Source organism: Micropterus salmoides, unplaced genomic scaffold, assembly GCF_014851395.1.
Source record: "Micropterus salmoides isolate LMB-PRFRI ecotype aquatic unplaced genomic scaffold, ASM1485139v1 Ms_hic_scaffold_7, whole genome shotgun sequence".
In the NCBI taxonomy this organism is placed as follows: Eukaryota; Metazoa; Chordata; class Actinopteri; order Centrarchiformes; family Centrarchidae; genus Micropterus; species Micropterus salmoides.
The window spans coordinates 17,246,664-17,262,894 of record NW_024044459.1 but is presented as its reverse complement, the minus strand read 5'-3'; the positions used below and the strand labels follow the sequence as shown (position 1 = coordinate 17,262,894).

At 40.2% G+C, this 16,231-nt stretch overlaps 1 protein-coding gene across 4 annotated transcripts in view; it reads right to left on the bottom strand.

The window, feature by feature from the left end:
* arl15a (ADP-ribosylation factor-like 15a) overlaps nt 1-14,887 on the bottom strand; it is a 106,732-nt gene extending 91,845 nt beyond the window's left edge. The window contains exon 1 of one of the 4 annotated variants that reach the window (XM_038704107.1): nt 14,705-14,887. In XM_038704107.1, the coding sequence (XP_038560035.1) occupies nt 14,705-14,716 (12 nt within the window). In that variant the 5' untranslated portion in view covers nt 14,717-14,887. Of the gene's footprint in view, nt 1-8,726; nt 8,835-14,704 lie in introns of those variants that run through there. The other 3 variants (XM_038704106.1, XM_038704109.1, XM_038704110.1) reach the window with 3 other exon arrangements.
* Nucleotides 14,888-16,231: the final 1,344 nt, after the last annotated feature.

Below are 16,231 nucleotides of genomic sequence, written 5' to 3'. Positions count from 1 at the left end.
CTACAACAGGAAGTTATTCTTTGTTGTTTCCCAACGAACCAGAGCTAAATTCCTTCCCAAAATGTCCTTGACGTAACAAAACAAACCATATGACTGGCAGCTGGGTTTTAGGAAACATTACTCGATAGTGGGTGGGTGACCCTTGCTGATCCATCAATCATCATCCCACCAGGTCCTGTGGTTATTTTGAAGCGTGGGATATTCATGGCCCAGGACGGGGCATATGTGGCTGCTCCCATCCTGCCTTTCAAAACGACGGAAACAGGTTGGAAATGTGTGCTGCTCACATGCTGTGAGAAAAAGGGTTTATTTACTGTGCAGAAACTTTTCTGTGTCATAATAGTCATCACAAAAACAATAACTCTTTGAGATATATGGATTCCCACCAAGGACTTAAAAATAATCTAAAACTATTGCATTGAATTCTGAAGCTCTGTCATAGCTCAAAGGAGCTTGGGGATTCACCAGTCAAAATTTCAAAGAAATAAAAATAATAAAATAACAATAAAAAAAACAATTTGATGTAAACATTTTTTGTAGACCTGTATTGTACTTGGTGAACAACCTATAGGGTTAACAAAATTCTAACAAAACAAAGAAATCACAAGGAAGAGTTCTGGGTTCACGTTATGATCAGCGAGATAAAGCCTGAACAAGATGAATAGATTCCACCCGACACCTGCGGTATCTCAAGATAAGAGAGCTAAAAATATATATTCTTGAAAAGAGGATGACTTTTTTTGTCTAACAATAATAACAACAGTTTCAAAAAGTAGGTGTTGGGATTTCCTCTAAAAACTGCTACCGGGATTTCTTTTTAAACGTGATCTAAAGGTTTCTTTTTCAAACTAACATTGGCAAGTTTAAAGAGAAATTTGTGTTACCAAATAATAAATTACAAATATCCTCACAAAGCAATGCACACTATTTATCTGCTTTGAATAATACATATTTGTTGATGCTCTTCTTGCTCCCACAAATCAGAACTTTGGCTTTTCACTTTCTTCTTTCTACAAAGGAGGCAAAGCTCAGGTTAATCACTCATCTGAGTGCTTGCTGCTGGTACAGACACAGTGTCTTGGTCACTGACACTTTGGATGTCATTGGTGACAGGGGCATTAACAAAGGTCTTTCCAGATCTTCCTAATCAATATGCCAACCTGCAATCCTGCCCTTTCTCCAGGAAGGGATAATGAAATGGCAGATAGTCGAGCAACGTGTAAACTATACAAAAAATGTCCTTCTAAATAGGCTAACAATGTGACAACATACATTCATATTAAAATGTGTAATGCATTCTATATATTACACTATTACAAGTTATTACAAATTTTCTTATTACATTTCTAGATTAGAAGTACATTTTACTTTATTACATAACTATCCTAGCTGCTTCACACCTACTTGGAAATGAGGAAGTACACAAGAGTTTACAAAACTGGCAACTAGTATGCAAATTAGCCTTGGGGCGGTATCAAGGTATTATGTTATACCAAGGTATTCAATACTGTCAAAAACACAGACGCTCCTCTTTCAATTAAACTGATACATAGCCTAGATGATATATGGACATGATGTAGTGTACGCTCTCAACTAGGCAACTCCGCATGAAACATCCTCTTCAACACAACAATGCATTGTAATCTACACTGTACTCTTACTGCTAAACTTCACTGCTCACCTTTTCCTCTGCTGAGCTGCATTCGCCGCCTTTTCTCTCTCTCGCTCAACCACACAGTCACTACGCACACAAATAGGAGCTACTTGATGACGAGGTGGGGATGACGTTACATGACTAGTAAACAAGTAGTGTTTGAAAGTATTTTGGGTTTAGTCCCAATAAAGGTGAGTCAGCCAACAGAAAGACACCTGTGTACACCATCGCTGCAAGTGTCATCAGTTCTCCAACGAGGATCTATGAAAGACGGGTGCTTTTTCCCCTTTCTACTCATTATTCAATGGGCACACAGCATTGTAGGCTAGACAACATGCTACAATGACTTGACCAGCAGAGATGCACTGATCAATCAGCTTGATTTACCATGACCGGTCAAAGGCTGCCAATCCATCTCACATATCTGATTCTGTGCCAGTCAAAGTTTCACAAATGCCGCATGATGGTTAACATCACGCCCACAGCGGCTGTAATCTGACTATTATAACAGCCACACACACACAAAAAAACACAATGGAAGTTCTTCACCATGAGTGAAGAAGACACAAAGGCCAAAATACGCCAGACCACCCATGTGTGCTACAGTATATTTGGCGATCCATTAAAACACTTACAGAGAGAGAAATGTTATATTACGTCAGAAGACACAGACACTATGGATATTTTACAAGTACGGACCATGTAAAGTAATAGTGAATACACCTGTTTGTAATTCAGTATAGTATAGAATTAAATTGTTGAGATAGGAAATTAATGTATTCTTACAAATATTTTCAAATAAAATATACATTATACTGTAACCTGGTGCAGCAAAAAGAAAAAGTTATGTAATAGTCAGTGTTTTATTATGAACAGATAACTGAACACACGCCAGGAAGAATAGCCAAAGCTGAGGTTGGTGCTAAATGGGATCCTAATAAAGAAAGACTTCTCCATTAAAGAAAAGTTATAAAGTGTTTGTGTGTGCTGTCAATTATAATTCTTAGACGGAAAGGAAATCGTCATGTCAGGATAAAAAAAATGAGAATCCGCGCAAATCTAATCTTATTAATAATTAAACCCTGCTGTCATGATTCAGCATGAATCACTGAGATATTATTTATTATTATTTGAATCTAGAGGAAACCAAAAGAAATATTGATCAGAACCATAAATTATATAATGACTGTCTGAAAACATTAAAGGATTGCTCTACACCACAGTGCGCTCGTCTCAACCCTAAAGGTCAATGTAGAAAACAAAAAACAGAGGAGAGTGAATGAACATAATGACAACGTTCAACCGATATGAAAAGGTAGCAGGTGGCCGGTCACAGCTGATGAGTGGAGACAAACATGTATCAGGCCTGTGGTAACAGGAAAAGGGAAAGCCTTATGCAGTTACACAGGACAGAAACCCAAGAGACAAGGCGGAACTAAACACACCTCACTACGCTCTGGCTACTCAGGTGTCGAATACAGCCTTCAACAAGAGACATGGCATGTACCTCCAATTATGTATTAAAATTTTAACTAGGTCACCACATTAAGTATAAAACTAAAACAGGACAACTTTGCAATATATTGGTCCAATATGCATTAATTTTATCTTCATATGGTAAACAAGATGCAGGTGTCACAACCGTGATGACAGCTGCACAAAACACAAAACCTTAAAAAGATACACTGTTCTTCATTTTCCTATTAGTATAACCTAGAAACTCATAACCTTAAATATGAAATAAAAATGTCATCATAGAGAGTGCACCTTCAACTTCTATTTTTAAACCTAAATATGTGTTAATCATTGCAAAAGTGTAAAGTAGGCCAAGTTGCTGAGATAAAACCAGCCTTTAATCAGCATTCAGCTCTGTAACCAATAATAAACCAATAAAAACGATCTGTGGAACTGACAGGTAAATCTAGTTCCTCTTTGTTCAACCAGTCCTGCACTGAGGTGCTGCTGCAGCATCCACGTTGTTTCAGGTTTTAGGTCATCTCCAACCATGTGTACAGCTCCACTTTTTAACTTCAGTTAGGTCATTCTCACCACACACACTCCATCAGGTTTCTTTCCAAATTAAGCATGAAACAGCCTTGAGACTCTTTGTCTGAGTGATGCGGCCTGGGCATCGGAGCCAGCTAATCAGTGGAGCAGCCATTTTCCACATCATTAATAACATAATGAGGTGACCATGAAGTGCCTAATACGATCACTTAGACCCTTAATGGTTAAGGCATCCTGCGAAGACAGGGTCTAAAGAGCAGTAGCTATGGTACCCACAGAACACGGTCACTTATACTAATGTCCCATGGCACCTGTTGTTACCAAGAACCAAAATATAACTGCAGTCTTGAACTTCAAAATCACACGGTCTGACTTATGCTGCATTTTGTTAATTAATACATAAAGGAGATTCTCAGGTGAATATTAGTTTAAACTTAAGTGTGCCATACAGATGAAACCTAAAGTGCCAGCAACATCTCTGGCCAGGGTTAGGGGCTGACTTGACTGTGTAGTTGGATTTATACCCGACACAAGCAGAAAACACGGAGTCCCACAGATACTACCGTGTGGGTTTTGTTTTATAGTTCCATGTCGGATTTCACACATTGATAGCATCAACACAACACTAAATGGGTGTATTGTACATGATCAGGCTGTATCATACTTGTGTTTACATAGTTTCATCCACTTTGTGATATGAGCGACAGTGGGATGGACCACCTTGTTTTGTTATGATTATTGGACTGATACATGCAGTCACCATGTTATTTCATTCTCTGTGGACAGCCTAGTTCCTGGTGAGCAGAAGCTTTGCGGTAGAAATAGCTTCAATGCGTGTTAACTGAAAATGAGACAATAACTGAGGTTTAAAACATGCTTCATGTTGTCTTCACCCTCAACAATCTCTACAGCATCAGAAATCTGGAGAAAACACAAGCAGCCAATCACAGTTTTTGCTGTCCCCGTGCAGTATCTCCATAGCCCTGCTGTGGCTACCCCGACATGTGGCTAATTTTTAAGGTTGCATAGCGTACAGCCTACCTTCAGAGCCCACACAAATACAGATAACCCATTGAGCCCTTAATTACTACGAAGCAAATGTATGACTTGATCAATCAATCAGTCACCTGCTAAATCAGACAGATCCTGATGCATTTTTTTTCATTATCAATGTGGTTAATAGACGATTTAAACAATTGCTTCATTCATTCTATAAGTGGCCTTTACTGTGTGATGTAGTGTGACTCCTCGATTTCCTTAGAGCTCAGTAAGTCTGATATTATTTCAAGTGAGGCGGAAACCGTGCTTGGCCAACAATGATAACAGTAGCACATGGGTTGGGCAGGTGCATTGGATTAATAGAAAAACAGTGTTGTGCTCATCACCGTCACATAACTGCACCTCCCCAGGTTAGAAAGTAGGAAAACAAATTGGTAAGAACAAACAAGTTAGTTGTTACAAAAGTACGCAACTGCTGCAATCTTTCAGCAGTTTGCGGTTGTACCAAATACAAGAGTGCTGGCAAACCTCCAGGTAACAATACAAACGTAAATCTTAGAACACTGTGTGGTATTGGATGGGACAAGCATTGACTATAAAGCACGTTCTGTAGGTTCTTGGCACTTACAGTGCTGCACAGTCCTCCGGCTAAAGTTTAATAGGCATAGGCTTTTACACACACTGATGAAAACTACTGTATAATATTGGTAAAAGTTTAATATGCTGTCTCTTCTGCTATTTTTAGTGCAATAAGCAAGAACATGGGAGAGTCCAAAGCGATAAAAATGGAGAGATTTTACCCTTTCATAACAAGAAGTTTGTTTTCACACAGAGCCGGTTCAGAGCTAAAGACAACAAACCTAAACGGCAAAGCATGCTGTAGATCTGTTGTGAAGTGGCTGATGTAGTAAATTATTAGGCCAGTGTAAAGAAACAAGAAGCTTTTTCTTGATTTCCCCTGGCATAGCCCTTTCAGCATCAGTGTCTGATACGAAATGTTTTGGGTTGTTTTTTTAAAATCAGAATTATGCACTTGTATTGCAGACACGCAACAGCAGTAAGAATGGATCACACCATTCCTCTCCCACAACATCACACATGGTGTTTGATTTTGCACACCACTGTACAGGATACTGTGAAGACTCAGCAGGGGGTTGAATCTCAATGCCAGCAAGCCAATGAAAACAATCACTCCTTTTAACTTATAATTATATTGATACTGATTGGTCTGGACAGTCAGATTGGAATTCATGTGACTCTGATGTCACTTCAGAGCGACCCTCATCACAGTTCTGCATCACGCGCATGCCACTTGTCCCAATGGAAACAGCAGAGAGTTACATGCGCTGTACGGTGCCAGAAACTGTAATGAATGTAATGAAAGGGACACAAAGTTGTAAACGTTGTCCTGTGAAAACCAGGAGGGTTAGCAATAGGGCTTGGTGGTATATCGATATTATAAAAGGTATACCGATATGATTTCAAAAGAGATACCGACAATACCATTTATATCGACACAGCGATGTTGAGTTAATTAATAAATTTTCCCGTAAAGTTCTGCCACCGTTTGCTCCTCCCTCTCCCCCTCACTGTGCAACCCCGCCCTCACTCTCCTTCTGCAACTGCGCCAAGTGGGAACCTAACTAAAGGTTAAGGTAACTTAAACCTGCATTCTATCGAACCGCCAGCAGTGGGCGACTCCTCTGGGTGCAAAAAGAAGCCCAGTTCCATTGGAAATACAATGACCCTATTCTCAGCTGATTTATTACCTCAGTAAACACTTCCATAATTAGTTTATGGTCTCAATCATTAGTTTCAAGCCTTCTTCAATACAGCATGATGTTCATTTAGTAAAATCTGGTCCAATTTAGAGGAAAATAGACGATAAAGCGGCGTATGCTTTAGGGTGGGACTACCTTGTGACTCACAAGTCATTACCATGGTGACCTGTCAATCAGGCTAGAGGCGACTCGTATCTGCTGCTCTGTGTACATTTAACCACCACCGTTTAACCACCAGCTTATTAGGAGTCAGCTGTTAATTTTTTCGGTCAGAACGTTTTGTTTTAAGCCTGTTTTTAGTTAGCTAAAAGTAGCAGTGCCACCGTCTCGTCCGAATATGGTCACGACCGGTGCCGCTGGTTACAAAAACTCAACATGGCGGCGGCCTAACGGCCAAACATGAAGCTTCAAAACGGCAGTCCAGATCCCTATAGGTGACGTCCACTTCTATTATAGTCTCTATGGTCTGCGCGCAGCTCCCCTCTATCTTACGAACTCTCTCGCAACGTGGAGGGAGACACAGTGTCGGAAAAGTCCAGAAGACAAGTTCTGTTTTTTTTCCCAGCTTTATATAACGCAGTCTCAGTGTTTCCCACACGTTCAATTATTTGTGGCGGCCCGCCCCAATAATAACGCTCACCGCCACACATTGATATTCGATTTTTTTATTAGGCCTATTTAAAATCGTATTTGATTGTAGAGCGCTGTAGCGCATTACACGCAGCACATCCTCTCGCTTGTCCCCCTCTCTCTCACTCACCCGTCCGCCGTTCCTCATGAATACAGCTGCACAAATCTGTCAATGTCAGAGTCCCAGCTTAAAAAAAAAAAGTTATTAGCAAGCATGTAAGGAGCCTAGTTAATAAGGAGAGCTAAGTTAATGTTAGAATACAGCTGGGTTTTCGAGGCTAGCACGCTGTATATAGCTGGTAGTCAATATCCACATGCATGCCACCCCCTCGCACCACAGCTACACTGTCATTCTGCGGAAAACACTACCGATGGAGAAAGTAAACAGAGCAGACCTGGTTAGCTTAAACTACAACACAATAAAAGTTTATAAACGATCCATGCTATGAAATTAACTACAAATAGGTTTATCTTTAAAGCCTTTTTTTGGTCACGCTAGCAGCATGGCTGTAGGGAGAGCAATGCCTGTCTGTTTTGTACGGACATTTGCAAGTCCCCAGCGGATGAAGCCTACTGACTGATGAGCCGAGCCTCATTTGAGCCTCAAGTGAGACAATCCACAGCTGAAATGCAATACAACTGTGTCCAGTGGACAGTTTGGGTAACCCTCCTATTAGTACAACAGCTCCACAATACCTTCTCAAACTACCACTAGAAATAATTACTACAAGCAAAAGTTATTATCAGCTTTCAAATTTTTCCAGATCTTGAGAACTGACTTTCTGAAATGACTTTATCTAACTTCCATACAAGTCATGAACAATACTCCGATTGGCTGTGCTCACCATGTTACTGTAGCACAAGCTTACTGTTACACTCCTATTTCAAAATAAGCCTCTCTGATATTGTTCACTTAGAAAGCTTCACCACTCAGTCAAGAAATAACAGGGGATCTGACATTACTCTAACATGAATCATCAGCTCTCGTTAAAATACAACTATTTTAAAACATAAGTCATGAAGGCAACAATGTGCCTTAAATTGATTTTTTTCCCTTTACTCAAAATTATCATGGTACTGTGGTAATGTGCATACAGATCAATGAATCAATGTGTACATTTAAGGTATTTATCACAGATAAATACTGCAGTATTCCTGAACATTCATTTTTAATCTCTCACACAAGTGTCATTGCAATGACAAACAAAACTAACTTGCATAATACTCAAGGATCCATTCATAACTGCACTCTATTTAAGACTGCTTAAACTACAACAACTGACCAAGCCAATTGCTAGGAGCTGCAGGAAAAAAGGGACTATCTTTGTTTCTATTCTCAGACAAACTGCCTTTACTCAAAGGCAAAAGCTTTTTCTCTGTAGGTTTAATTTACATCTCACAGTACTGACGTCCACCTGTTCCACCTTAATATTATGTGAACACCCTCTCGAGCGTGCTCTCTCCATTCAGTGACCAAGCAACACTGAAGCAGCAGCCGCTGTTACTTGGTCGGTATCTGTTTCAAAACACAACAAGGTAAGATTAAACCACGGTGAAACGAACACTATCCAGTCCAGCACACACACACACACACAATACAGCACGTCCCTGCCATTCTCTAACAAACACAAAGAAGCGTTTACGCGTTTTCTTACCGTGTAAAGCCCAATCCTGCATAAGGCAAGGGAGAGCTGCATGTGCTCCGACATTGTGCACAGCAACAAGCGTAACCCCCAGCAACACACAATCCAAGCCTCTGGAGTAAGTGACTGGATGGAGGAGGATCAGGAGTAGCTGAGCACAACAATGTCAGGTCAACAACACAAGTCCAGCCCTTCACCGTCTCACTGTCAGCAACCTATATATGCACAAGCCATCTCTTTTTAAATCTGAGCTTCACAGAGGGCTTTTGTAAGGGTGTAGATGCGCGGGATTGAAGGCTGCCTTGTGTTGGCTCTCTATATGTATTCATTCATAGAAAGATAAAAAAAAACATTGCCACAAGGATCAGCAGACAGACACAAGCTTCAGATTAGTTTGTGAGGATCCCTCTCTCCAAAAAGATTAAAGGCTCAGTGACAACTAGGGAATTGGATTAGTCACCATTACCCACCCACACAACATGCCCGTACTGTACGCACAGCTTCACGAAGTAAGAGAACCATTGCTTTCTATGCATGGAGTAGGATAAAGGGATCGACCACTTGAGCTTGCGGCGGCCATGGGGATTTCAATAACTGCTGTGGGACACTTTGGCGGAAGTTGGTCTGTTCAGGGACAAATGTGAGTCATGTTCTAATAGCCTGTTTCAGTCACCTCAGCTACTTGTAGTTGATGCAACCACCTGCTGACATAGTGCAGTTATAATATAGTGTGCTCAACTGTAATGCAATAATACTACATGACAACTAGTTACACTAGTAACAGGTAGCCTAGACTTCAAAATTACATTTTTTAAGAATACAAACATAGCACTGCTTGCAACATAAAATTTCCTTTCCAACTCCAAACTAAACAGCTAATAGAAACAAGCTGATGTTGGCGTGTTGACCCATCCAAGCCGATTCTACAGATAGGTGAAGAACAGGTTATGATTTGACTACACCACATCTATAAATCATTAACTATAAAAGCCAAAAACTACAACCTACTGTCCACCCAGGTGTCACAATTGGATTAAAATATGTTCTCATTTGTATCTAAAATCACTGGGGCAACTTTGTGTCTCATTTGCTTAGGACCAATATCACATAATTTTGAAAATCCAGCACAGAACTTTTGTCACATCTCTCATTCTGTTACCTTTCTCCTCTAACCCAGTGCATGTCATACACAATGCAGTTTGTACAGCAGATATCTTCTTTTGTAATGCAACTAGTCATGTACCACGGCAGCATATATAATAGGCTTTGTACAGTAGTTTATTCAGTCTGACAGTAGGTCAGCAAGATATGCTTTCCCATGAATGCCCTGACTCACTGATAAAAACTCTGATTATCAAGCTGCATTTGTTTACATCTTTTATGGACCCATCCAACAACTCTTTAAATAAAATAAGAGCAGAATAATAAACCACTGATAGCAAACACGTCCTTCATGCTTTTCTAGGCAAAGAGAGTGGTTATGGCCTTAAAGAAAGTAAAGTAAATAAAAACATGAAAACAATTCGCTATTGCGTCTTCGGAGCAAAGGTCCATACACTTATGTGGATGCCAATCTAAAAGCAACTTAAACCTGTGTTTTATCATGATCGTAGCATTATAAAACCCCATAAATATTCCCCGTCTCCAGCAGCAACACTGATGTTGATGTTGCTCTAGCCCAAGATGCTGACTCACTAGCACTCTCCACTGACACACGGGAATCACTGCAATGACCTAGACAGTAGACACAAAAACCTGGCTGACATGCTGCTGCAGATTAACATCAGGGACGGGGGGTTCAGGAATGCTGTTGTGCTCTGAAAAGGTATTTCACATTGCTGCTAGAGGCTATGCACTTTAAATAAGAGAGCAGGTTTAAGCAACTGTGACCAAACTTCTATCAATTCACATCCATTCTAACAAATGGGTAAACCTGCTCTCTCTCACCGATGAATTAAGTAAATGATTGGCCTAATATCCATCCGCACAGAAAAAGCACACACACTGCTGAAATATATAGTGAGACTATTGGTGCTGTTATCTGCACACAATAGGTCATTTTTGTTTGCCACTGAAAGGAGCTTGGCCGCGACAGCACCAGCGAGGTGTGGAACACGGTCATATAGGGGACAAAACTGAGGAAAAGTAACACCAGCCTCGTATCCCATTGGCTAACCCAAGCTGTATTCATATGCTGCCAAGAACGTCCCATCAGTGTTCAACGGTGAGATGTCAATCTGCTATAGCCTGCTGTGTGCCCTTGGACAGGAGATCAGCTCTGAAAAACAGTTGGTCAGCCAAAAACACATGCAGGTTTCAAGACTGGACCATTTATTTTCATGAGGTGTGATCTTAGTGCTGATAAACAATGAGGCGTCCTGATAGCCAGATGGTAAAAGGAGCATACCACATAACCGCAGCATCGTTTCTTGCATCGCATGCCCCTTTCTTTTTCCTTGTATCCTGCCTCTGTACTGGTATCAAAGAATGGCAAAAATGCCTTCAAAAAAATTACCTTGAGTAAAAACACAAAAATCCCTGTGAACTGTTAACTGCCCAAATACGAGCTTGCATAGAGAGGGAACAATTATTACTTTCATATAAAATTCTGATAATATTTCTGAGTAGATGGTAGCTGACAGACTGCTCATTAGTCAAGTGATGGAGATGGCTAAACAACAGCTCTTTATTAACAAGAATCATACCTTTAAAATTTTGTTCACTTAGAGCTTAACACTATAAAAATCCAACCCTGAAACTTTCAACATCCAGTCAGTCAAGCCAGGTCAGGTTTTCATGTCGTTTCAATGTATACACGACAACTACACTAAAGAATATAAGGGACAACACAAACAGGTTAGGGTGTTACCATTTAGGTCTGGCAAAACCATTAATAGCAATCACAGCTAAATTACGGCCTTCCTCCTTGAAGCCTCTTTTCAGAAATATGGAAAGAGTAGTGGTCACAAAATGTAAGTATTAGCCAGACAGCAATGGATACAGCAAGTCTGTTTTTTCCAAAATGAACTGCAACTGAAATTCAACTGCAATTGAAATCCAATTAAAATAGTGTGAGTCTTTGCATAATGTGGCTAAATTATGTATCATCTAGAATAGAGCTGCACAATATGGGATAAAAAAAAAAATCATATTGATTATTTTGAAAGATATTATGACTTAATGACTCAAACAAACGTGTTTTCTGGAGAACAAGATCTGTAGTCATCCCCGCAGCACTACAATACTTCATTATAATGCTGTTTTGTCACACATTTTCCATTAGTCAAACAATTGTAGGAATTGGAAATTGCACTTGCCCATATTGTGATTTTGATAATATTTCAAATGATTGTGCAGCACTAATACAGAAAAGAAAATGCTTTAGTTCACAACAGGGGAGCGGATGTCAAAAGGGTTCGTTTTTAATGCGGACACCAAAACACAACAGAGTTTAGCAACGCAAAGGCATCCAAAATCAATTAAAACAAAATACTTTGTTATTACTGACTTCAAATCATGAGACAATTATATATTTAGTTGCCTTTTGCTCTTTTTTCCTAAATGTTTCTCCCATTTATTCTGTCTGAACATGAGCTGGATGAGCAGAGGTCTGGGCCGGCCCATTATCAGAGGAGGCTGTCGTCACTTACCCGTCTCACCCATCATTACCGTTTGGTTCATCACTGAATCTTTGGCGTAATTTAAATTCCACAAAAACCAGACTGGTTGTTTTACACCAGATAAAATAAATGGCTATAGATCTGGCTTCCATCAGGGCAGAGCTGAAAAAGATGACTTGGACGCCAGTCCACCTGAGGGTTTAGTCACTCTTGAGTAGCAGAAATAAATAGCTGGTCATCCCTTCAATAAAAAGGCAAATGTTGTGTAAGACTGGAGAAACATCCTGCAGGCTGTGCATTTGCCTAAAGCAATTAACAATCACAAATAATGCAGCAGATTAGCAGAAGAATAATTTTGACCATGCAAGCATACAGTGTGTCAATAGAAAAAGAAAAAGGTCTGCTACATTAAACTCTCAGAAGAATAACACTATATGTTCTTGTAGAGTTTTAGAAGTGATCAATCCAGCCATAGTTTGGTTCTCTCACATACAAAGTTCCCTCTCATTGATGTCACTCATAACACGTTCAACGTGTCCCGTCTGGTGAGGTCTACAACAACTTAGGGTCCAAGAGATGGCCACATGGTGCACTTGTAATTTGGTATGGTTGTATCATGGCAACAGCTAGCACCAAATTCCTCAGTCTGTGCTACACTTTTGTGTCGTCTTTTTTAACACTACGCTGACCACACAGCAGCACAGTCCTTTAACATGCTCCAGCTCCCAGTTGAAACATAATCCACCATAGGCCAGACCTCTGCTACAGTGGTATTTTTTCAAACCAGCTATGTGCAATAATCTTGTGCTTCCATTCCTGTTCATCCCAAATACCCTTTTACGCCTAACCTGATCTAAAACCATACCTAACAGCATGATCAGGACACAGGATTAGCATAACTTATCAAACGGTTTAGTGATAAGTTCCTATTGATTAATAGGAGAGAGATATAGTTTTGTCCTGGGTTGATTGCATGTTGTTCCTCAAATCTAAGTCGCTTTGGATAAAAGCGTCTGCCAAATGAGTAAATGTAATGTAATGGGTTTTGTGCCAGGTCTCCAGTGTTCCACAGCAGGAAAGGGGGCCCTGCGCCTATCGAGTGCCTGACCTCCATGGACAGCCAAGCACTCGGCTCCAACAGTCCACAGAGTTACAGCTGTGCTTTCCGCAGAAAACGGTTTGTCAAAGAAAATCTTAAATGTTCAAGGAATGAATTTTGTTTCCTCCCAGTATGCACACAAACATTAAACACGGTAAAAACTGAACAAAATATACAGGCAATGAAATCAGTTTCTATCATGTCATGTCAGGAGTGTGCTCTCTTAGACAACAATACCTCGTGTTTACCGTTTGTACCAACAACGCTCCATTAACATGTAACTGAGGATTACAGAATAATCGTGTAAACTATGTAAACCACTTTGTTCCCTATTTTTCCCCCACAAGATGTGTTACTCCAACGCCAGAGGCCGCACAGAAGCTTTATATTAGTCAGTCTGCATTATCTATAACACAGCTGTTCTGGTGCCAGTTCCCTGATAGGACTTTGTAATCTTGACGTCTCAATGAAGCAGAAGTTCAAAGTTCCTTTCAGCAACCACATCTTGGGAGGGCCATTATAAACAAGCTGATAACACTGGGTGGGCAAGTTCCTCAGCGTTTCACAACGTCACTAAGTCCCCCATGTGAGATGACAGCACAATGTCTGGGTACTCTTTGTCCTATTAGCTTTATAAATTCCCAGGGAAAGCTTTTAGTTACAGCTTCCTCTCTATTGTTGCACTTTTTCAGCAGCACCCATCCCAACCTTTACAATGTGGGCAAAGGCCCAAAAACCATAATCTCCGGGGCTAAAGTTGGCACAGTGGCCTGGACTGTAATAATTCTTTTGGTCACAGGTATTACAAATATGCAGGGTACTAACATCTCACACCAGTGCAGTTATAGAGCCTCACTCCCAATGACATCTTGACTCCAAGTAGCCTAATGCAACTCACAGTGCAGCTTTATCCTCGGTAGCAACAGTGGGTTTTGTGGGAAATAACACCCTTATTCCACATTACCTTACATATTGCATAACGTTAACTAATAGTACTTCAAAAGGTGTAGCAAGTGGGCTAGTTATCGTGAAAATAGATCGGAGTCTGGGTCAACCTTTTAGACCCTGTTCGCACAACACTGAAAAAAAGCCACAGGCTACAGCTGACACCTTGGCATGAAACAACAACCGGTACTACATCTAATAGTTGGTAGCCACACACCTGGGTGCCATCACTATCTGATTAGGAGCCCAACTGGCATGAAACCAAACGTCAGAAGAAGTCTTTGATTGGAATACGGAAAACACAGCATTTCGAGTAATTTACTTACCAGATAATCCATGTACTATCGCTGACCAGTCACAGCAGCACGAACTGGCTTTGAGGTAATCCCGTTTTTGCTCTAGTGAGTCCAAAATGTATTGAATTTGGACTGCGATCAAGCCAGCCTCCACTACGAAAAACACGGCCAAGCTAGCCCCCACGTTGTTTTGACGTGCGCGCATATACCGTGCGTTACGGTAGGAGTGTCTCAGACAACCGATTTCAAAATAAAAGCGACCTTCCGCTAAAAGTGACCACATTTATTAGTCCATAATGAATTAATGGATAAAAACCACACATAAACAACTAACTGTCAATTCAATTTAGACTCTTTGAAAATCTAATCTTTGTCATTATAATTGTGTGAATAATTAACCGTGGTAATAAAGAATACATTTCCAAAGACCAATCTGACTTGTAAGCACAAAACTGACAGCTTGTAACTGAAACGTCCCGTTTACAACGGACTAATTTCACTTCAGAATAAGAGCAGACCACCTCGGTGTCACGCTGACAGTATCAATTGTCTGAATGTTGAATTTCATAGTTAACACCACTGAAGTAATATTATTATTACCATACGACTATAGACTGTATATAAAAACGTACATACATTTTATATTGCTTTTATTTTGAAATTCAACATCAAACAGTACTGATATTGTCAGCGACTCACTGAGGTTGTCTGCTATCGTTCTGAAGCAAGATTAGTCTGTGGTAGTAAACGGGTAGTTTCGTTTAAATATCTTTCTGTTTTTCAAGTTTTTCAATTAATTCTGTCAGTTTGGTATTTATTATTAAGATTGACTAATTATTCAGACAATTGTAATGACAAAGCTTTGATTACTTAGATATTTACTATTAATTGTATTTATTATGTACTATTTATAAATTTTTATTTAGTTGTTTAGTTGTCAGTTGTGGGTATTATGCAAATTAATTAATTCAATATTGTCGTTCAGCGGAAGGTCGCTTTTATTTTGAAATCAGTTCTGAGCTTTATAGACAGTTTATGGTTCTGAGACGCCCCCTACCGTAATGCCTAGTACATGTACGTACCAAAAAACAAATTGGGGGCTAGCTAGACCGTGTTTTGTGAAGTGGAGGCTGGCTTGACTGCAGTAAATTTGGCCACAATACGCTTTGTATTCCCCGCCTTTCGACAGCTAGAGCAAAATAACAACCGACCTTGTGTGGGTTTAAAATCAGGATTTTTCCGGCATTTTCTTCACCAATAAGCCCGATTTCACCACAGAAACGACCGAGTTAGTTTCATGACTAGGGCTACTGGGTTTGTGTGCTTTTTCTGAATAAGTAACCCCCTCGTCCACCGGCGGAATTCCAGTTTTTATTACACAGATATCAGTTGAGTAAGTGATTAGGGAAACTAACGTAGCCTACAATGCACGTCACACACGTCGTTATGCTGACGTAGCGTGGTCACGTGACCAAACACATGGTGGCTATTTTCATTCTGGGGAGTGATCGTTGCAGCGCCGGTCTTTGTTGAAATAAACTTTTCTGCATTTTAAGT